The 22,047-nt window shown below is 42.3% G+C and overlaps 2 protein-coding genes across 2 annotated transcripts in view; one reads left to right on the forward strand and one right to left on the reverse strand.

The window, feature by feature from the left end:
* The window catches only part of lrp2a (low density lipoprotein receptor-related protein 2a), a 41,938-nt gene extending 24,119 nt beyond the window's left edge, over positions 1–17,819 (reverse strand). The window contains exons 1-27 of the mRNA XM_030111155.1: positions 17,716–17,819; positions 13,272–13,379; positions 12,739–12,861; positions 11,968–12,084; positions 11,434–11,544; positions 11,206–11,319; positions 10,984–11,100; positions 10,250–10,393; positions 10,036–10,155; positions 9,544–9,672; positions 8,907–9,076; positions 7,394–7,617; positions 6,708–6,914; positions 6,418–6,620; positions 6,175–6,315; positions 5,842–6,045; positions 5,075–5,267; positions 4,460–4,585; positions 4,135–4,265; positions 3,898–4,035; positions 3,508–3,789; positions 3,119–3,358; positions 2,168–2,287; positions 1,610–1,726; positions 1,102–1,482; positions 748–762; positions 251–499 (exon numbers count right to left, since the gene is read on the reverse strand). Of these exons, the coding sequence (XP_029967015.1) occupies positions 251–499; positions 748–762; positions 1,102–1,482; positions 1,610–1,726; positions 2,168–2,287; positions 3,119–3,358; positions 3,508–3,789; positions 3,898–4,035; positions 4,135–4,265; positions 4,460–4,585; positions 5,075–5,267; positions 5,842–6,045; positions 6,175–6,315; positions 6,418–6,620; positions 6,708–6,914; positions 7,394–7,617; positions 8,907–9,076; positions 9,544–9,672; positions 10,036–10,155; positions 10,250–10,393; positions 10,984–11,100; positions 11,206–11,319; positions 11,434–11,544; positions 11,968–12,084; positions 12,739–12,861; positions 13,272–13,379; positions 17,716–17,785 (4,294 nt within the window). The 5' untranslated portion in view covers positions 17,786–17,819. The remainder of the gene's footprint in view (positions 1–250; positions 500–747; positions 763–1,101; positions 1,483–1,609; positions 1,727–2,167; positions 2,288–3,118; positions 3,359–3,507; positions 3,790–3,897; positions 4,036–4,134; positions 4,266–4,459; positions 4,586–5,074; positions 5,268–5,841; positions 6,046–6,174; positions 6,316–6,417; positions 6,621–6,707; positions 6,915–7,393; positions 7,618–8,906; positions 9,077–9,543; positions 9,673–10,035; positions 10,156–10,249; positions 10,394–10,983; positions 11,101–11,205; positions 11,320–11,433; positions 11,545–11,967; positions 12,085–12,738; positions 12,862–13,271; positions 13,380–17,715) is intronic.
* A 1,290-nt stretch (positions 17,820–19,109) lies between these two features.
* On the forward strand, positions 19,110–22,012 carry zgc:172182 (coiled-coil domain-containing protein 89). Its single transcript, XM_030111223.1, has 7 exons — positions 19,110–19,169; positions 20,520–20,986; positions 21,161–21,291; positions 21,366–21,502; positions 21,582–21,658; positions 21,738–21,837; positions 21,926–22,012. The coding sequence occupies exons 1-7, from the start codon at positions 19,110–19,112 to the stop codon at positions 22,010–22,012; spliced, it is 1,059 nt and encodes a 352-aa protein (XP_029967083.1).
* Positions 22,013–22,047: the final 35 nt, after the last annotated feature.

Below are 22,047 nucleotides of genomic sequence, written 5' to 3' on the forward strand. Positions count from 1 at the left end.
GAAGCAAAGAAAGACAAGGGAGAAGAAAGACAGTGTGTCAGTTTTGAAGTATGGGGCCCATGTACCTGCTTATCGGGAGAGTCAGCAGAGAGGGGGAAAAAAAATCTGTGTATCATGGTGAAACTCAAATCACTGTAGAACTGATAATCAAATCATTTTGACTCATTATATAATTATGTGTTGGAATTTAACACCACCAAAGGAGTAGTTGATTCCACGTACAAGAGGTTCGGGCTTCATTTCTCCTCACCTGAGGCCTTACAGGTCCGCTGGTCCGCTTCGAGAGTGTACCCGTCCTGGCAGTGGCAGCGGAAAGAGCCTCGTTCATTAAAGCAGTGTTGACTGCACAGTCCCGGCGGATTACACTCGTCCATATCCTCACAGGTTTTGGAGTCATTGCTCAGCTGATATCCCACAGGGCACGTACACTGGGCCCCGAAAGGGCCTTGGATACAACCGTGGGTGCAGCCGGCATTGTTGTCGGAGCAGCTCTCCTGATCTGAGCGTAAAACAGTAAAAATCACACATTAGCACAAAAAAACAAAACAAAACTGAATTTATACATTTTACCAGCACAGCAATCATCTCAGAGTAGACAGCAAAACAACTACTTTCATTAGGTATCTTTAAAACTGCTACCGCCTATGACTATTCAATATCATGGAGACATTACATCTGTTTAAAAAAAAAATAAAAAATCAACGCTTACGGCGCTATTTCTACCAATGATTGAGAACGTGTTCCTACCTGGCAAAGGTTCATCTGAAAGGTGTCAGAAAGGCAAGAAGGGAAAATCACAGATAATTCTCAGGTTAATACAGGAAAATCACACACATGCTTGATTTTAACTTGAAAATCCAAAGACAAACAAGTGATTCTAAACACAAAATTTTCTGTGAAGTGAAGCCCCCACCCTCCCCTTATTTGGACTGTAGATTACAAGAACGACAGATTTGTCAAAAATAAATTAAATCACTTGAGAGGTTGATCCTGTTCATGATGCGATTTGAAAATGTCGCTGAATTTGAGGAGGCCAGATAAAGCTTCAAAGACCTGACAGGCAAATATGATGCTCCAGACAGAGAGAGAGAGCAGACTTACTGCAGAGCGGGGACTCGTCAGCGCCGTTGGGGCAGTCGGGAGTGTTATCGCACACCGTGGTGAGATTGATGCAGACGCTGTGGCCGGGGCACTGCCACTGCCAGCTCGGACACCGGAAAGGCGGCGTGGGACAGTCTCTCTCATCGCTCATGTCCCTGCAGTCGTTGTCCCCGTCACAAATCCAGCTTTGTAAGACGCAGTTTCCGTTGTTGCAGCGAAAGAGGGAGGAGGGGCAGGTGCGGGGCGGACAGGCGTGGTGCTCGTCGCTGCCGTCCTCGCAGTCGGGGTGTCCGTCGCACTCCCATGTGGACGGAACGCAGCTCCCGTCAGACTGGCACTGAAACTCCGTCTCGTGGTGGCACATCCCTGGCGGCCTGGTGGCTGAAATGTGATAATAAAAACACGAATATTCCAAAATCTTGAGTGGAAACTTGGTTTATAGATGCATAATGACAAGTGTGGCTGCAGTGACGCAGCGTTTGACCACAGGGCCCATATAAACACTCACGACAGTTTCGTTCGTCTGAGCGATCGCTGCAGTCGAAGACCCCGTCACATCGGTAGTAGGAGTTGATGCACTGGTGGCCACTGGAGCACTTGAACTCATTCACAGTGCAGTTGTAGACTGAAAGACCCAGTTGCGTATGTTAATGCTGATATTCCATATTTCTGCATTTAGGTCAGTGGTTGTGCAACACAAGTAATGAGATCAATAAACTAAGAAGCTTATCACATGCTTGTTGAATTTCACAGAACATTCAATTGACCTCTACAGGTTTTTTCACTTTGTTTGGCTGCTAAATAACAATAACGAGAGTGGCTGAATGCATGAATGAACAGCTTAAGTACGAATTTATGATTATAAAATAAGCAGTAAAGCACTCATTCACATAACTACAAAATGAGTAGTACAAATAACTTAAGACAGTTTTTTAAAGATTGCTATGTATCCCCAAGTACTGCGATCTGGCAAAAAAATTAAACAGCTGTAAATTTGTGACGCGATGAGCAGTGAATCACACGTCAGATCAGATATTATGTGTGTTTGTGGAAATTGTGAACTCACTGCAGCCCTGCTCATCAGCGCCATCCACACAGTCCCTGTCCCCGTCACACACGTAGTTAGGGTCGATGCAGCGGTGGTCCGGACACTGGAACTGTCCTGGATGACAAGTGCTTCCCAGATCTGTCAACAAAACAACGGTCAACTGTCAACAATATGTCAACTGTACAACTCTACTGTGTAGAATACGAGCAATAATTCTGGACATAATATTCTGCAATCATGGTCACTTTATAACCCCCATAATCAATCATGGTTACTTTATTATACACTCATGCTGTTGCACTAAAACATACTTGTACATATTTGTATATATACAGTATATATATAAAAGCTCCTGTTATATTTTAGATTTATGTTGTTTATAAAGTTAGGTATTTTCTTCTGTTAGATTTCTATCATTATTCTATTATCCTATTATTATTCTTATCCTATTATTATTCTTATTAAGATTTGCACTATTCCGGATTCTTATTCTTTATTTGCACATTTACTCACTGTTTTGCACCCTCCTGTGTGTTCTATGAGCCTCTGTAAGAGTAAATATCTCCATGGTGAGATAAATAAAGTCTATTTTATTCTATTCTAAAAAACAATCCAGTGAGCCTCTTTACGAAAAATATAAAAAACTAAAGGTATCTGTGATAATATCTCACATTTCTTGAAGAATGGCCACTATTTATCTGAATTTTTGATATTAAAAAAGCACCATGCAGGTGTCATTCTTAATTTCCTTTTAAACCAGAGCATTAAACTGTTGACATTTTCAAAAAAAACCAAAAACATTTAATTCATCAGCCACTTTTCAGGGGTAAATTCAGATAGAAATCTGATCTTTTTCACAGATTTAAAAAAAAAAACATCTGGCACTATAATGAATATGAGCAACTTTTTTTTAGAATGTCTTATAATTGCTGTTAATTTTCAATTAGTAACTTCAAAATGGAGACTCACAGCAGTCAGCTTCATCTGAACCGTCCCCACAGTCGTTGTCCGTGTCGCAGCGCCATGTGTGTGGGATGCAGCGGTGGTTGGCGCAGGAGAACTGATTGGCGGGACACGTTCCGGGCACCTGCGTGGGGCAGTTGGCCTCGTCGCTGTTATCAAAACAGTCGTTGTGCCCATCGCAGCGCCATCTGACAGGCACACAGTGTTGATTGGCACAGGTGAATGCAGAGGGGGAACAAGTGGTATCTATAAGAAAAGAAGATAAAGAAACAGCGTTGCCTCGATCATATGTCGCATTGACGCAAATGGAATGAAATCCAGAGGCATGGAACTGATTCTAACTCTGGGGGGAATTTAATTGGCTGGATTAGCAAAAAAAAAAAAAACAAGATTACTGTTGATTCCACAGTTGACTTCGTCACTGTTGTCATGGCAGTCGTCAACACCGTCGCATCTGTAGCTGTTTGGGACACATTTGCCGTTGCCACAGGAGAAGGAGTTGGCGCCGCACTGCAGCGTGGGGGGCTCGTTGGACGGGTCCTCCACACACGTCTGCTGGTTTGGCGACAGCTTCATGCCATATGGGCAGCCGCACACCCTTTGGGAGTCTGGGGCCGGGAAGCAGAAGTGGCTGCAGTCTCCGTTGGGATTGGTCTGCCTGTTGCAGAAGTTGGAACCTGAGACGCAGGGAAAGGAGGGTAATTACCTGTCATACGACTGACGAGTGTGAGACGCAGCTATGCACCAATAGTAAAGAGAAAAAAGAGGCGAATGAAGCCACCGACCGATCTGGGAGTTGGAGTTGAAAGACTTGACGTGCATGATGTGACTGATTCCTCGTCTGATAATGACCATCTCCCCACCATCGGTCTTGCGCACACGCACGATCCCACCCAGGCGCCAGTCAGTGAAATAGGCATAGCCTTCATGTGACAGACGCAGCAGAGCACAGTCTCGAGATCAAGTCTACAATCCAGTGCTACTTTTAAAGGATGAAAAATATTGTTGACAGAAGACTTTACCTTCAAAAATGGTCAGACCAAACGGATGGGAGATCTGAGTTATGCGGTCCAAAGAAAGACGGTTTTGTCCGTCAAAGTTGCTGTGCTCAATTTTGTCAAAGAAGGCATCCACCCAGTACAAACGCATTGAGCTGTGCGGATATTGAAATGAGAACATTATAATCCACACAAAAAAATAAAGAAATCAAACAATTGATGAAGTTAAATTACTGTTGAAATAGTAATCCTTTATAAACAACATGATCACCACCTCCCAGCTAAAGAAATAAACAGTGTGTTGGTCTCGTGCCCTGACAGTCACATGGATACAGAACACCTGGCTCACCTCCAGTCGATCGCCAGTCCGTTTGGCCAGCCAAGAGTTGTATTTACAATGGACAGGGCATGTGACCCGTCACCCCAAGCCCTCATAATCTTTGCCGGCCGGTACCAGTCAGTCCAAAATATATACCTGTCATAGCAAAATAAACAGCAACACTTCAAAAATTGTAAGTCTATTAAAGATATTTATGTGTAATGCAGTCATTCAGGTTTTGTTGGGATACTTCCACAATATGGAGCTTTTTTTGTGTGTTCACACCAGTTCTTAGTGTTCACTACAATGCTGCCCTTCACACTGGGCTAATCTCAGCTGTTGGACACAGAGGCCTTATGACTTTGAGACTACTAGAAATAACAGCTAGCTCTAAATAGAAATTCCTAATATCAGGTGGACACTTGATTTAACACTTCAGAAATGGGACAGCAGCCGCTGAACTGCATACGCAGATATGAATAGTGATTTTGCAGATAATTTATCTAATTCCTCTTCATTTAATACAAAACTACACACTGCAGATCAAACTGGCATCAAACTGCACAAACAGGCAAGACAATTTCAACAGTTTCTTGAAGCAGCAAAAATAACAATACAAATTTAAATCACAATTTTGTGATTTACCCAATCAGAGGGTGCACCACAATGGCCCTTGGGTTGTTGAGATTCTGTACGATAGCCCTCCTGGACTTATCAGCCAGCTTCATCACAGATATGCTCCTGTATCTGGGGTCAGTCCAGTAGAGGTTTTTTGAAATCCAGTCGTAAGCCAGGTCCTCCACTCCGTCCACCCTATTGGCAGCCAGCACCTCCCTGCCTGCGCAGATCAAAGCAGTCAGAGCACCATTTACCACGGAGATGAAAGAGGAACACATTTAAATAAATAGGCTGTCAGCTTGCATTTTCTTCTCGTGGACCACGCAGAAAAAACGAGCGCAATTCCAAAAACAACATCACCGATCAGAGCTGTGGCGTTTCCTTTTTATTGTGTGTGGCATGACTGCTTGTGAATGATCACAAAAATCCAGTTTTACGAATCAGGCTGTAGTTTGCAAAATAATTATGGTAGCTGCTCGGTCAAATCATTTTGATTACTTTTATTGATTTCCAGATGCTTTGTCTAATATGCATCTCGATTGAATGGTTTCTTTTCCACTACTCATACTTCTGTCCACTCCCTCCCCCGTAGTACCAGTCGGCCCTATCAGGCACTCCCCTCACTCCCCACATAAGCCTGACTGGAATCACATGGTAGAGATCTCTGCTCAGGGATGCAAACACAGAAAGCACTGAAAACATTATTAAAGCTGATAGTGTTTCTTTAGACTACACACCACTTCTTTCCCTGCAGTTCTTTAAGTTTAACCTGCTCTAATCCCCCAGACGCTCACCTGTGCCATCCACCTTCTGTTTATAGATAATATCTTTGGCGGTGTCCGAGAAGAAGATAGCATCATCCTCAGCACTGAAATCCACTCCGACAAAGTAGGAGGGGGATCCAGTCACAGGCAGGATGATGTCCTCTTGGGAGGAGAGGTTAAAGGGGATTCCTCTCACGGCCAGCTGGCTGGAGAACAGCAGAAACTGCCTCACAGCTGTAGGTAACGGGTCAGAGGATCAGTTAAAAAAAAAAAAGAATTTCAGACCACAGAAACTAAGCTTTTGCAAAAAAAAAAAAAAACATGTTCAGAGTGTCATGTATAACCAGGAAACTATCTTCTTACCCAAACACCGCTTCCCATCAGCGTGCAGGTCGTAGCCCATGCGGCATTTGCAGCGATAACCCAGTCCCCCATTGTCACTCCTGTGACTCAGCACACATATCTGCTCACATCCACCTCTGTCCACACTGCACGGGTTTGGAACTGGAAACACATGAAAAATGTTCGTAAATACCTTTATATACAATAACCCGTACATAAAATGAGGGAGAATTTGCAGAACTCTGGGCTTTCTGATTGACCCACCTTGTGGCTGTTTCAGCTGATGTATCACTGCCACTCCATGTGGAGACTGCGACGTGCTGTAAACCACCTCAGGACTGCTGTCAGTGAACTTGTTGACTCTCATGACGGCCATCTTGGTCCAGTCAGTAAAGTAGACGTTGTGCTCAAAGAGGCTGATGCCGAATGGATGCGGGACCGCAGCCCCTCCATGGACCACTGTTTTTCTTTCAGAAAAGGAAATTTTTACTTTGGAAAAAACAGCATTTACACTTTCAGCTGAATCACTAGTCTTTCTCACATGAAATATTTACCGATGGAGACCGTCATATGTTGCCGTTTCTATGTAGTCATAGCGACTGTCAACCCAATAGACGCGCTTGGCCTCAATGTCCAGTGTGATGCCAGCAGGCCAGCCCAGTTTACTCCCAATGATCCCGTAACGGTTGGTCCCATCCATAAAGGCTCGCTCCAGGCCTGGCTGTCCATTTAGTGCCTCCCAATCTGAGAAGAACATATACCTGTGAAAGGAGGGGATTTTTTTTTTTTAATCTGACATTTTTCACTCGGGTGCAAACACAGGACTGCTATACAGTTCGGTACACAGAAATAACGGTGTACTCTAACCTGAACCCTCTGAAAAAAAAAAAAAAAAAAAAAAAAGATTCAAGGCCTTCCTTTTTTTAATTAAGTCCAGCATCTACAGCAAGACATTATTTCTCAAAGTGGGTGGCAGTGCATTCCACCCAAGAGCTGTACATTAATTTAAGATAAGCAATTTCTCTGTAGCCACCTGGCTCTCCTCCCCCCTTGAACTATACTATTGGATTACAATGAGGGTCATCACTTACATTGCTCTTCACTAATCCACCCAGGGCAATCTGCTAATCTCACCCCCCACCCCCCATTATTCCACGCCAACGGAGCACGACAGATACTGAATGTGGAGATTGGGAGTGGGTGGGTAGATGAATGGGTGGAAACTGGGAGATGGGCTTACCCGACGGTGGGGTCCACTGCCAGTCCTCTAGGGTTTCCCAGGTTTTCGGTGATGAGTGTGACCCGGTTACTTCCATCAAAGTCCACCATGTCGATCCTGTTGACGCTGGCCTCCACTACATACAGTTTATTGTTCACCCAGTCCACTGCCAAATTCTCAGGGTAGTCAACTGATACATTTAAAACCACCTGCATGTTGGAACCATCCATATCCACAGAAAACACCTGTATACAAAAGATGCCATTGTTGTCAAGAAGTTAGCCCTCAGGAAGCTGTTTTTCACAGAAATACATGAAAAAGAAAGTCGTGCACACAATTTTTCAAGTGTATCTGACTACAGCAGTTAAATGTTTATATCAAGACTGAACATGCTTATTATTAAGAAGCGTTAGGAATATAGTCAGTGGATATTACTGCCTCCTGACTGCTTCAGCAGAACAGCTCTGGTTGAATAATTCTTATATCGTTAATAGTTATAACAACTAAAACTGAAATGGTGTTTCATTGACAACCTAAACTGGAAAGGTTACAGAGAAAAAACACTAACTGCATAAATTGGCAGCAGATTTCACAACAAAATGTGAGCTTACAATTTAAAAAGGAAGATGATTTAACAGAAATCTATGGCCTTCAGCAGCTGGCACAAACATTACCGCCAACGAAGGAAAAAAGCCAACAGGAAATGTCAAAGAACAATATTAGGTTTGGTGATTACACTTTCCTAAGGTGGCTTTTTAAACTCCTGATTCTATGATGGCACCAGTTTCTCAGGCTGGAAGCCTTGGCACAATGCAGCTGGTCTGGGGACACTGCTCTTAGAAGCCCTGGTTCTTTTGAAACAAGATCCCGACGTCTAAAAAGCAGGATTTTCAACTGACCTGTTTAAAGAGAAACTGAAGATGTGGAAACAGCCTGCTAGTTTAACCTTTCCGGTTGCATTCACATGCCCTGTTTGTACTCTCCCCACTTTTAATCTGACATGCTGCCATGGAGGTGGCTACTGCACAGACACCCAGTCAGAGACGAGTCCCAGCCTCTCAGTCAAGAGGCTGCAGTTTAAACCAGCAGGAAGCCCAGACAAACCCTGGACAAAGACTATTTAGCCGGCCAAAGAATGCATACAAATGGACAGTGCTACTGAAAACAAATACAGCATGATAAGTTTGAATGAGATCGAGTTACAAAAATTGCACCTTGGTATGTGAGCATCATACCAACCTATCAGACTTGCTTCAAGATTAGGCTGTTTGGATTCTGTTACATATCTACTTCCCCTTCATTATGACCAAGCACCAATGGGGCCAACAGCTATCCCATTATTATGGTATCAACATAGCTGATATTTTAAAGGATAGCGGAAAGAATTTCATTCAAGCAGGCTCCAGTCCGGTTAAAACACCGACACAAAGAAGAAACTAGTCAGCCTCCCATCAATGTAGTCCTGACCAAGCAGACTTATAAAAGGAGATGCCATCAAAGCAAGTGAATATTTGTAGAAATTGGGGGGAAATACCTTGTTTTGGATTGTATCTGTCCAGAAAATCATGTGGAGATTATAGTGGAAGTCCACTCCCACAGCCATTCCTCTGTTCTGTGAATTAACCAAAGTGCGTAGATTGCTGCCATGGATGTCACCTATTAGCAGATCTCTGCCATTAGAGAATATCAAGGAAGGAACTCCAGCTGGAAAGGGGAAAAATACAAAAAAGGTAAGAAACAGAGCACAACATCAGGTTCTAACCAAAGCCCGGTGTACGCTGAAGCCATAATCTACTCTGTCGTGTGATTTCGCTTCTGAAATAACAATGGAAATGTACAGAATGCTGCACGCACTCGGCTCCCCGACTCAGACTCATGAAGGTACTTTCAAGTCACTATCATTACACACGTTTCTTGCTGAAGCCAAATGCAGAGAGGTCAGCCTCTCAGTCAACACTCTTTCTAAGTTCCACAAAGGCAAGAGACTAGCTAAAACAACATTTAGCACGCAACAATGCACCAGAAAGAAGTGCAGACACTCTGTGCAGCGGTTGCCAAAAAAGAGAGGGGTCTATGCTAATGGGCCTCTTTTGAAGGGATGATACACGGTGGAAATGTGACAGTATTATATTTAAGACGAGCCATTGGAATCGAGAGAACGTGACACTCACTGGTGGGGTCAGCTCGACAGTATCGGTGCTGCTCTAAGGTGTAGCCCTCCCGGCAGCTGCAGCGGTGGGAGCCTATCCGGTCCTCACACAGCTGGTCGCACACGCCCCACATGGAGCAGTCATCGAAATCTTCAGGATGGCAAAAGCAGAGTCACAGCAGATGAAGCTTACACGCTGATTGTTATGTAGACATATACAGACATACACAAACAGCAGATTTAAAGGTTTCCTGCTAAGAATTTGATCTGTCTCGGCTCATGCCGGGATCAGCTTCTGGATATAAATGGTTACATGCAAAGAAAGATAAGCTCTTATTTGGGTGAGGCTTATATCTGCACAGCTGTTTCTTTGTACTTTTACTATCTCTGACTGAGTCTTGTCAGCAAACAGCATTTCTGTTGTGCGATTACACATTACAAGAAATGACAAAATGAAAAGGCACTCCAGTTTATTTTATGAACTGAGCGCATTTATAAACAAAAGGCTACGTACCGATACAGGAGCGGCTGTTATTGCTGTTGACAATGTATCCAGATGGACAAGAGCAGGTTCCCCCATCAGGGGAGGCATGACAATGATGCTCACAGCTCAGAGAAGCACATTTCCAGATACCTGTGCAGCACAGAAACCACACCAGTGACCAACACTCTTCAGCACCCTGTCTTCGAAACTGAACAGGAACGGCTCTCGTTCTGTCGGTACTGACTGCAGTTGCGCCCAGCAGTGGTGTTGGTTTCGTCCTCTCCTTCGGGACAGTGAGCTGTCCCATCACAAAGCCTTTCTATCGGGATACAAAGGCCAGAAGACGGACAGGGCCACTCCCCTGGGTAACACTCCCGCGGCACATTATCTGCAAACAAAACAAATTCGGTGTCTTGTCAGACCCACGGACAGAAAAGAAAAAACAACCAGGAAACAATCAGCAAAGACCATAAAATAGTCTTTTTTTGGAAAAAAAAAACAAAAAAAAAAAAAAACAAACAACTAAATCTCAGTGTATGGGCTTTCAGTATAGGTAGGGTTTTAACTACAAGATTCTGGATCTGATCTTTTATAAGAAAAAATTTAGAAAGTGACTTGGACATTATGAGGGAAATGACTGTTACTTTAAATTAATGCCGGCTAGTGGAGCTTTGAGGGGGTCACACGGGGGCTCAGTGGGCTTCTGCAGCCCATCCTCTAAAAACACACACTCTTCACAGCCATGTGGGAGAATTCTAAAGCCCTTTGGGGGGGCTGCACAATCTTGTGATACAAAGAAGCATTTGAATAACACACTTAAAGGAGCACAGGCATAGCATCTCTCTAGAACTAACCAACCATGGAGACTCAAGATGAATCCGGGCTGCACAGCTCCAGTTCATTCTAGTTTTAGTCCTAAAGGTTCACAACTTCTGGTCTGATTAGTACACGTTGTAATTTACAGGTTTGTGTACACACCGCAGCCTTTTTCGTCTGCATTGTCCTCACAATCATCCTCTCCATCACAAAGCCAGACTTGGTGAATACAGCGGCCGCTGGGGCAGGTGAAGTAGTTTCCTCTACATGTGGGATATGCTGCAAGTAAAGGAGAGACCGTGTGTGTTTATCTGTCAACAGACTGAGAGTGGACACAGATGAGTTTTTTTTAAAAAAAGAGAGAGAGAGAGAGACGCTACATACTGCAGTTTAGCTCATCGCTCCGGTCTCCACAGTCGTCGTCGTGATCACAGACATAGCGCTGAGGAACGCACGCCCCATTACGACACGAGAACAAGCCTGCATTGCAGTGCTGTGCTGAAGAAAAGAGAAAAGAATTTCAAAAGAGGAACAAGGTGATGAGCTTATACTTTGATAAAATTAACTATTGTCCAAAACATTTGCCATTCAGTGAAAAATTAGGCTTCTTACTGCAATTGGCCTCATCAGAGCCGTCACGGCAGTCCAGTATCTGGTCACAGCGTTGAGTCCTGTTGTAGCAGGCCCCATTAGCACACCTTAGCTGTGTACACTCGGGGTAATCTGCAAGATTAAACCATCATCGGGGAAGCATTATGCGCTAAATTCAGACTGACAACTGTGCTCTTTTCAGCTTTTCAGAGGTGAAAAGCTCCATGAATGAGCGGGATAAGAGACTAACATTTACCGGCACCGCCACAACAGCAAGCAGTTGCCACAGCATTCTTTATGCAATTGTGAGATTACCACAGTGTGCAGTGCTGTGAGTCTACCATGTCGGCACAATAATGGCATAGCAGCTGAACTTCAGCTTGACTAATCCACCAAAGAATCTGCAATCAACCTCTGACAACAAGAAGCATATTGTGGCCCATTCTGTCAGTCAACGAGCCTCTTAATCTTAACAAATTGATTAAAATGCCACAGGAGCCTCAGATGAAAAAACAAAAAAAAGAAAAAAGAGAAACCACCCCGGTGAAGACTTACGGCAGTTTCTCTCATCCGAACCGTCCGAGCAGTCTGCCAGTCGGTCACACCGGTATTCTCCCGGGATGCACGCGCCGTTAGTGCAGCTGAACTGACCACTGGTGCACGTCCTTCCAGCTGGAAGCAGATCGAAGACTGGATTTACCAACACGCAGAGGGGTTTTATTTACATGCCTGCTGCTCGGAGTTCAAATTTCCTCTTCTTGTCAATCTAGGTATGCAGCAGTCACCGAATTCCTGAACTTCCTCAGATGGACAGGCTGCCTTATTGGTCAAACCCACACATAGGCTAAAAACAACAATAATTCATGTAATGCCAAAGAGACTGTGCTATGTTAGACATGTTTAAAGTCCGGCTCAAGGGCCAATCACAGCCCAAGGGTTTCATTTGGCCAGCATCCTCTGTCCTACAATCCAATATTTTTTGGCACAAACAAAATAAATAAATTGAATTTGTAAATCTAATTTTTTTTTAGCCTTGGCTTGCATCAAATTCTCTATTATGCAAATACATTTGAGCATTTGAGCCAAGAGGAAAACAAAGTTTGTCCTTTGGTATCAAAGTCTGAAGAGCTTTTGTCAGATATTAGGAGATATTCATGACTTATTTATTATTTAAAATAACATTAGTCCTCTGGAATTTTCACATGATCAAATGTGGCCCTCACTTACAGACGTTTGGACACAACAATACAGTAAAACGAGTTGTTATATTTTCACTGAAACATGTCAGCTTCACTTCAAAGCTTCAGCGCCTTCAGGAGTACTTACGGCAGTGTTGCCTCTCATCTGAGCCGTCCTCACAGTCCTCCTCTTCATCACACACCCATATGTCTGGGATACACTCGCCATCACTGAGACACTGGAAGTGACTGTTTTCACAGGTTACCTGAGCTGTGAGAACACACACAAAGAATTCCATTAACCAGTTGACTGCAACCAATGCAACTCACATTTTAGAAAGTCTAAGTAATTCCGACCAAAAAATATACTTTTTTATCTGTCAGCTTTGACTTTTTACACACAAAAGTTAGAAGTGTGTAATATACATTTACTGATCCCTGCACAAATGGTAGCATACCACACTGCTTTAAAATAATCTTAAGTATTTGTGCTTACTTTAAAATGAATAATTTGTTGATCATTCTCAGACTTGTTCCAAAATGTAAGATTTTATTGAAATATTTCTTCAAAGAATCCAGTTATTGAGCCATGAAGAACGCTCTCGTCCAGCAAACATTTTAATAAATGGAACAGATCCAATATCCTGAGGCGATATACCGAGTGAAGTATGAGAGACTCACGGCAGTCGAATTCATCGGAGTCGTCAACGCAATCCGACGTCCCGTCACAGTGCCAGTCACCTGGGATACATCGACCTGTCCCACAGCGGAACTGCCCCAACGCACATCCTGCACAAGCACAGTTTCACACAAGTCAGGAAGCGATTTTAAACATGTGATTAGAATCTAGATCAAAATATATCAAAGATAATGCTTTGCAGTAATTTGAGAATGTCTCCAAAACCAAAGTCTCTAATTCAATATATAAGATTGAGTAAATTCTTAAATACACACACTTCGGCCTTCTCCTGATGTAGCTTATTGCTAACAGGATTGATATGCCTTGGAGACAAGCGTGCCAGCCATCCCCCCCCCTCCTCGACCATTGCGAAACCTTCCCTGCACTCATCCTAAGCCTCCTTTTGATGTTCGCACTGAGTGGCATCTGTAGAGATAAGGTACCCCCGTTCCACCTTCCCTGACGTTTACCAGGAGAGATTGATTCAAGCAGCATAGTTCAGAGGCGCAGCACTCCATCAGGCCGCTCGTGATAGGAATGTGCAATTCTGATGGTCTCTTTGACAGCCTGATGAATGGTGCACGCGGCTTCTGTCCAGTCTGAAATGTAATTGGAATAAATAGTGGTACTGGGTGGTACCGCAACCATTTCAACCCAAATCCTTCACAAGAAAAACTGGAAGGTGGTGAGTGATGGTGCATGCTTGGGGTTGGTGGTCTGTTTCTGTCCTGTCTTATCCACAAGTTTCAAATAGTTCATCCATTAAAATCAAAGTGCTGCACACTCGCAGAGTATCGGGGTAAATCATTATTCAGAAAAGATGCAGATCATTAGCAGATACGGGACTGCCTGAGTGAAAAACATCATTAAGGTCATCTGAGAAAAAAAATCTAATGCCTTCAAAAAAGCAGTCCATAAACTTATTCATAGGACTTGAAACATGATTCATGTCATGTCAAAATAAATGGCTAAGAGATGTCTTTTGTAGAGGAAAAGCATCAGAATTCCTCTAGCACCTAAAGCACAATTAATGACCAAATTATCATCAGTTTGGGGGATGAGATTTACAAACAAAGCAAACATCTTCCTATAGAGTCATTTTAAATCAAATAGATTTAAATGAGAAAATCAAATTAAATGAAATGCTCAAAACAGGCATTGCCGTGACCGAGATGGATATAGCTGCTGTGCATGCAGACCAAGGTTGATAACTTAAAACCGTGTATAGCTACCAAAGAGAAACCAATCTGCTGGAGGCTTTCAAATGCAGCCAGTGTTTCCTGACTGCATTACTTCTGGGAAAGGTGACAGATACAGTACACTGAAGCTGAACCTTTCAACAGCACTATCTTGTGTGAGGGGTTCTTTTTACATCCTAAAAGCAACGTCTTTGTAACTTTTCCTTAATCCTCAGATTTCTGCCTTCAGCCTAAACAGAGTTGCAAACCGACTGTGTCAATCAACACGAGCAAAAGTGAATGGTGCAAATCAGCAATTAGGGTCCGAGTCTGACAATGGCTGTTTTTATTTGTGCTTCAGCCGAGTCCTTGTGCAATTTACAGTGTTTTCTCTCTCTTTTCTCTGAGTCTTGTCTTTTCTAATTAGCAACTTAAACCCACAGCAGGAGAGAGCACTACTCCATCTGTGGATGAAAATAAGGATGCCCAACCAGTGCCCAACAAAGAGGAGCAGTGGAGGAATTTTCATTAGAATGAAGTCCCTGAAATGCCTTGAGCCCCACTGGGACAGCACAATGAGGCCAAAAGGTACCAGCAGGGATGCGGACTCATAACTGGAAGTGTCACCCTAAAAAAAGTCACTTTGTAGATGCACAGCAGAAAGCCGCAGACAAAGACTGAGATAATGTTAAAGAAAATGAAGACACACGGTCCCCCACCTCACGATCCCCCATTAACAAAAACGCCTGTCCAATACGAGCGAAACATCTCTGTCTCGTCATGTGGAGAGCTGAAAACATGTTTTCAAGCCTCCGTCAAAACTGTCTTGTTTTGGCACAGCTCCCTGCACTCAATGACTGTGTGTGTGTGTGTGTGTGTGTGTGTGTGTGTGTGTGTGTAGAAAAAAGTTGAGAAAACGGCTGCTGGCAGCACGAAACGCTGAACCCGTCCATCCTGCCACAGCGAAGTGCTGCTGCCCGTTTCATATGGAAATCAATGCAGCAGAATGCAGTCAATTGCCAAACAAGTGACTTTGGCTCTGAATGCTACACTCAAAAACAGCTAAAAAAAAAAAAAAACCCCAAAAAAACGGGGGGCATTGGCAGTGGCATGGAACCAAAACCGAGGCATACAGAGCAGACTACAGCTTTGATTTAGCTGGAATTGTGAAATACTCAACATTTCTGAAAGGAATGAGTGAAAAGCATCATAAATTAAGTTGTCGCAGCACAGTAACAGCCACTGGACAACTTGGTTTTTCTTCTATATATTTATCCACAGCTCACTAGGAGTTGGTTGATGAGTAAACTTCATCCTGAGTGTCTTTATCTCAGACTGGGGAAGCTGCAAAATAACTCGCTGTTGATTTGTATCAGTTATGTTCCGGTTTCTAACTGTTACTGTTGCTGTTGCTGCTCACTGGCAAAATCGAGGAAATTGCAAGGCTTGATATGCTGGCAAAGTTTGCATGTCTCATAAACTTCAAAAGCCCAGACAAATAAGAGAAACAATTCTTTCCAAATCTGGTCAAAACAACACAGATTGTCATTGTGTCAAGACAAAATACAAGCATGATCAATCAAGTGTGTTTTCTCCCTTTGATATTTTATCTGGCTGCACAAAACATGAATCCTTCCTTTAAATATTACCAAACAAAAACTTGCTAAAACCTTCATACCAAGTCCTGGCAAGAAGCTCGTCGTGTTTTTTTGGGGACTTCACTAGAAAATGATTAACAGAAAAAGTAGAAAACAACCCAATTTACAAAGATAAAGAATGTCTACAGCAGCAAAAAAAGACAAGGGATAGTTAACGAAGCAGCACCATGAAACCTACCCAGAATATTACATTAGCTATTAAAGCCTGAGCAAGCGTTCAGCGGCAGTATGGATCTCATGGCCTGGGTAATGTGTTCCAGAAGGTCATGGAAGAAACAAATATCAAACTAAAGGATTTTAGTGAGGGATCAAGCACAGATTAGGAAAGGTATCCTGACTCCCCGGGGTGAACCGGAACTACTGAACCAGTTTAGTTTTCTTAACGGTACTCTTACAAATCTGGCTGACAAACACTATCAGAAAGCCCTTGAGGAGCACTTGATACCTGCATGTTATGATAACTAATGGTTTCTCAAAACTCAGATTAAAGAAACATTAATTAAGACTGCCTCACACTGTCTGCTAATCACAAGTTAATCATCTGCGTAAACATGCTGACAGCCTGCTGAGGTTCCCCAGTTCCAGTCAAGTAATCATTCTGTCCACTTCAACTCTCATCAGCAGTATTTCTTCTGCAGAGATTCAAGGGAAATGCCATGTGATATTTCTTTTAATGCTGCAGTCTCAGTGTCAACACATGGACAGTCCAGATATTCTGTAATCCAGCAAGGAAATATGTACAGGATATTTCATGATGAAAAAAAAAAAACTGAAGAAAGCTGTAGCCATATACTCTGGGGAGCAATTCTTTCTCAACTCAAAACTGCTCCTTAGGTTGAAATGATTCCATTCTGCAGCAGCTGCAGTGTAATTAGTTGCTTGATTCACACTAAGGAGCTTACATACTAAGGGTTGAGCAAAAAGAAAGCAGATTACAAATTGAGAAGTAGGCTCTAGCTGGGCTACAAACACAGCAGACAAGCATGAGACTGTCACTTATAAAGAGCTGCATCTGAGCATTTTTCTGTTAGTTCTTCTCAGATATTAGAAAAGGAGAAATCCCCCCCTCCTATGAGCTAGAATCCAGTCTGCATCGACAGTCTGCGGCGTGGAAATCTGCTCCCCTCAATGAGATTTGTACCAGTAGCTCTCAGTGCTCACAGATTGTCTGTAAGTCACATGCTCTTTTCTGTTACCTAGCAACAGTAAAGCTCAGGCAAAAGTTCCTCAAGAGAACTTCCAATCTGTCTGAGGAAGGCTTTGTACTCAACCTTTAAAGTAATACTATGTGCTAAAATACTCTGCAGCCAGAACCACTCAAATACTTCAACTCATTTTGTTGAAATGATTAACAATCTTATATCTAATATCTCAGGTGAATTTATCCCCACTTCACATGAATTGTTACTCATTGGCTGGTTTTTTTTTTTTTTTTTTTTGGCTTTAATTGAGCAACACTTCACTCGGGCTGTTTTATTCTAATGAGCAACAAGTGCACCACTTGGAGTAACGACTCAGCTAATCAATCAGCCTGTGAGGGAAATAAATAAATAAGGTTTAAAAGGAGTAGGAGTGCAGAAAAGAAAAGGGAAAAAAAACAAAGTACTGACCTTCAGAGTGGCACCATCTAACACAGCATATGAAGACGAGAAGGAGTTTAAGTAGCAGTGCTCTCCACATTCTGGCCGGCCCGTCCAGCTCCGCGGTGCAGATGGAGGAGCTGTAAGGACTGGGGCTGGGATGCTGTTGCTTTCCTCTGTCTTTCTTGGCCCGCTAGTTGATGAAAAGGGGCGTGCACAAAGGCCGGGACAGCCGCTCCCCCAACCCAGCCTCGGCCCTCCGGATAAATCCCTCTGCTGCGGCCCTGGAATCTGCATAATGCCATGCGGGCCCGGCTCGTCCCGGGTGCCAGTGATTTCTCGCTCCCAGCGGGCTGTTTTTTCCCGGGACGGAGAGGGGCTGCAGGGTGCTGCCGGTGGGTTAAATCAGTTAAAGACATTATTTAAATTACGACAACATGCGGCCCGCGGACCAGAACCGGTCCGCCCTGGAGTTTTTTTCCAGCTGGTGAGATGACCTACAGAGTGTAAAAACATTTCTGAACATTTTTTTTCTTATAAAGCCTGGTTGTAATTAATTCGCTATCATTTTAGTGATAGTAGAAACATAAAAATAGAGTTGTACACATTCACCCTTAATGAGGAACGTTTTCATTTACCTCTCTGTACACTTTGCACCAGCATTTCAGAAAATGTTGTGGGCCCCAGCTCTGAAACTGTCTTTTTCATACTGAATTATTCAATTATTTCCCATCCAATTACTCCCACTGATTCTAAGTTGATTTGTTGTGTGGTTTAGGAGGCTGTTTTTTTCAACTCCTTTGAGGTTTTCTCGCCTTTATCTTTTATTTCTATTTTCATATTGTTTATCATTGGCAAGGATTTCATAAAAGTCCCTTGGGTTCTGTCCTGTACCGTCAGGTTTTATTTCTTGCAATAAGTATTATATTCTTATGATAAACAAATAAAATAAACATTACATTAAGCAACGCAGAAGCCAAAGACCACCGCGAACATATTAGTAACAGGGCTGTAAATGTTTACTGCTTGTGAAGTAGCACGGTCACCAAAGACTATTTCAAAGTTAATTTGGTTGAAGGATGAAGATTTGTCAGTATATTTGTCGCATTTACTGTTTGTGTATGATACAAAATAAAAGGAAAAATACAATTTTCAAATAGATGACATTGGTTTCACAGCATATTGTACTAAAAAGGATAAATACCTTTCTTTTCCCCCTCCTCCGTTATTGAAGCTCAGCGCCGCCATCTTGCGGACACGCGCTTCATCTGCAGCTTCACGCACACCTGCGGTATTCGCTCCGAGCGCGCGCCATGAAAGAGCACGGTTACCAATAGCAACGTGGCAACGGAAAACTTCTTATGAATTCAAAGAGAGGGGCTGCCGGTCGTTAAAAAAGAAACAATTACAGCCTGCTTACGGAGATGGAGATTCCTCAGACGAATACAGAGACATTTATGAAGATAGAGGGCAGCTGTGTGGAGGTAAGTGCAGGAAAACAAATCTGTTCATCAGACTCTCCTCACTTTAACTAGTATTAGACTGCCTCCAAAAACGCCTTCAATATACTGATATCAATTTAAAAAAAAAAAAAGACAAACTCCCATTGAATAATTTATAGGAGAAAATCAATCAAACTTGAATCTATAAAACTTTTTTTATGCAAGTTGGTAGAATTCAACGTGTTTTACTGTAGAGTATAACAGAGAAAACAAGACAAAACAAAGACACAGTAGATTCAACGCAAGAATGGAAAGGATATATCAAGTTTTTTAAATATTAAAATGGATGGAAAGAGAGTTACAACTGTATATATGGGGTTCAATGAAATATACCAGTGAAATTAGTTACAAAGAATAAAGCAGAAAAAAAGTAGTCTAAATGCAGCAAAAAAAATCAAATTAGTATTGTTTTTTTAAACGTTCAATCATTTTTAGTAGCTCAGATCCTCTGGCAAGCCAGCATGTGGTTATACGTGCTGTGTATATCTATAATCAGTATAGATGCTTAAAAGATAGAGTTTTGTGTTTTCCTCCAATCCTGATCCCAGTCAGCCATCATACTGCAGTTTTCAGCTATCTGCATTTGGTTTAGAATTGATAAGTTTATGATTTTCTGGAAACAAACAAATTACTTTCTTCATTGCTGTTGTAACTCTTTTGTGTTTGAAGACATTTTTTGCATCCTTTAGCAGGTTTGTTTCTGGGGCTCATATTCACTCTCTTTTGAAGAGTTTCAGAAGTGGTTGGGCGAAATAATCGTTGTATGGGGCCAAATGACTGGGACACCTAAGTATTTATACATTTTGAACAGTTAACATCTGGTAGTAGGGGTAAGGACTGGAATATGTTTGAGGTTGGGGATTGATGTGTCAAGTTGTTCTGTAAAGTAAGCTTTCTGTTTTTTTGTTTCTCTTCATGTTCTTTACTGTCATTATTTTAAGATCCCAGACATTAAAATTCATATCCACTTCTGTATACTGCCTCATAAATACTGGAGTATAATAATAAAAGTTATCCATAACCCCTTAGTGAAAGTAAAATACTTTTCTATTTCTGATATCAATCTGCTTAAAGAATCTCAGTTAACTCATTTCATTGTCAGTTTAACTGTTGTTGGATTACATAATATCAATAATTTTATCATCAATCAATTTAATTATAAAATGAACTAAAGCTCTAAGTATTTGGTTACAGAGGTGTATAATGTCTTCTCAGTTTGAACAACCATCGAGTGGAGAAAGTTTTTCAAGACGATGAAGCATTAAAGTGTCAGACTGGACAGACAAGTGTTTGAATTAATGTCATGAGAGGTTTTTCTTATTCTCTTCCCAGCATATGGACGGTGTTCAGAAGCTACCGGAGAAACTTACGGCCGCAGATGATGCGACAGAAAGAAAGATGCTGCGGTCCAGGATAGACGAACAGTCGAGTTTGATTTGCATGCTGAAACAGAGATCAGACGAGACGCTGCTGCGAAGTCAAGCCCTGCAGAAAATCAACACCGAGCTCGAAGCCCGAGCTACACACTGCCAAAGAGAACTGGACGGCAAAAGGAAGAAAACCGAGACGTTAGAGAGAAGATTCAGAGATTTAGCTGCCAGTAATCAATCAATCATTGCTTTCATGGAGGAACACAAGAAGCAGAATGCACAGTTTAGGCTGGAAAATCAGCAGCTCAAGTTGGAAAATGACTCCCTTTTCTCTCAAAAACTACAAGATAAAGAAGAGTTGGTTCAAAAACTCAGGCACGACATCAAACTGCTGACGGAGGAGTACGCCAGCAAAGAAGTCCAATACTGGTACATTTTCATACTCAGCAAACAACCCTGCAGCATAGTTATAACATGGACTGGAAGGCATTTCTGTCATTTGTATAAATATAGATGGAACTGTCTCAGATATAAGATTTTTAAACAATGCTTTTAGGAATTTTGTGTAGTTAAATATTTGCATCATTATTCATGTTGTTTCAGTCAGAAATTAGCTGAAATGGAGTCAAGACATCTGGAACAAGCAGCTCAGCATAAAACCAAAGAAGCTTCTTTACTTGATCAACTGCAAGATGCTCATCAAAAGCACACAAATGCTGTGGCGCTCTGCAAAGGTGGGTAGATAGTGCGCCATCTCTCTCCACAGCTAAAAAACAGCTCTAAACTGCTGTCTTTCCTCCACAATCAGATTTGAGGAAGACGCTACAAGAGACTAAAGAACAGCATGGAGCCAAGGAGCTCAGCATGACAGAAAGCTTAGATAACCTCACCAAAGAGAAGGACAAATTACTGCATCTTTCCATGGAAAGAGGCAAAGTAATTCAGGTGAATGAAAGCCTATTTATTCTATTAACAGAAAATTAAACAGTTGCTTCAGTTAAACACAAATGTGTCTTGAATGCAGGACAAACAAGAGGAAATCGAGCAGCTGGAGGCGAAATGGAAAGAAGAAAAGAAGGCTCGGGTCAAGGCACAGGACAGGTACATTCTGTCCAGACTGTTTATTATGCACTGCTAGAGGGAGCGAGTAAAGTGCAGGTTCATCTTTGACTTTGTTCAGGTTTGAAAACGAAGCAGATGCAGTCAACAAAGATGCCAAAGTTAATTCTCTGCAGTCTGCTCTCGATGAATCGATGAAAAAGATTGAAAATCTTAACAAGGTGTGTTAAATGCTGTAATGATGAAGAGAATAATTTACATTTGCTTGTTTAAAGGGTGAAATGTTTCCTTCTCTAAATGTTTCTACAGGATTTGAACGCCCTCCAGGAGCACAGCAACCTTCTTCTCACACAGGAAAGGGAGCTGAATAAGAAACTCCGCCATCTGATACTCTAACCTCTAACCATGTGACGTCAATTGCAAATAAAAAA

This window comes from Salarias fasciatus, chromosome 16 (assembly GCF_902148845.1).
Source record: "Salarias fasciatus chromosome 16, fSalaFa1.1, whole genome shotgun sequence".
Classification (NCBI taxonomy): domain Eukaryota; kingdom Metazoa; phylum Chordata; class Actinopteri; order Blenniiformes; family Blenniidae; genus Salarias; species Salarias fasciatus.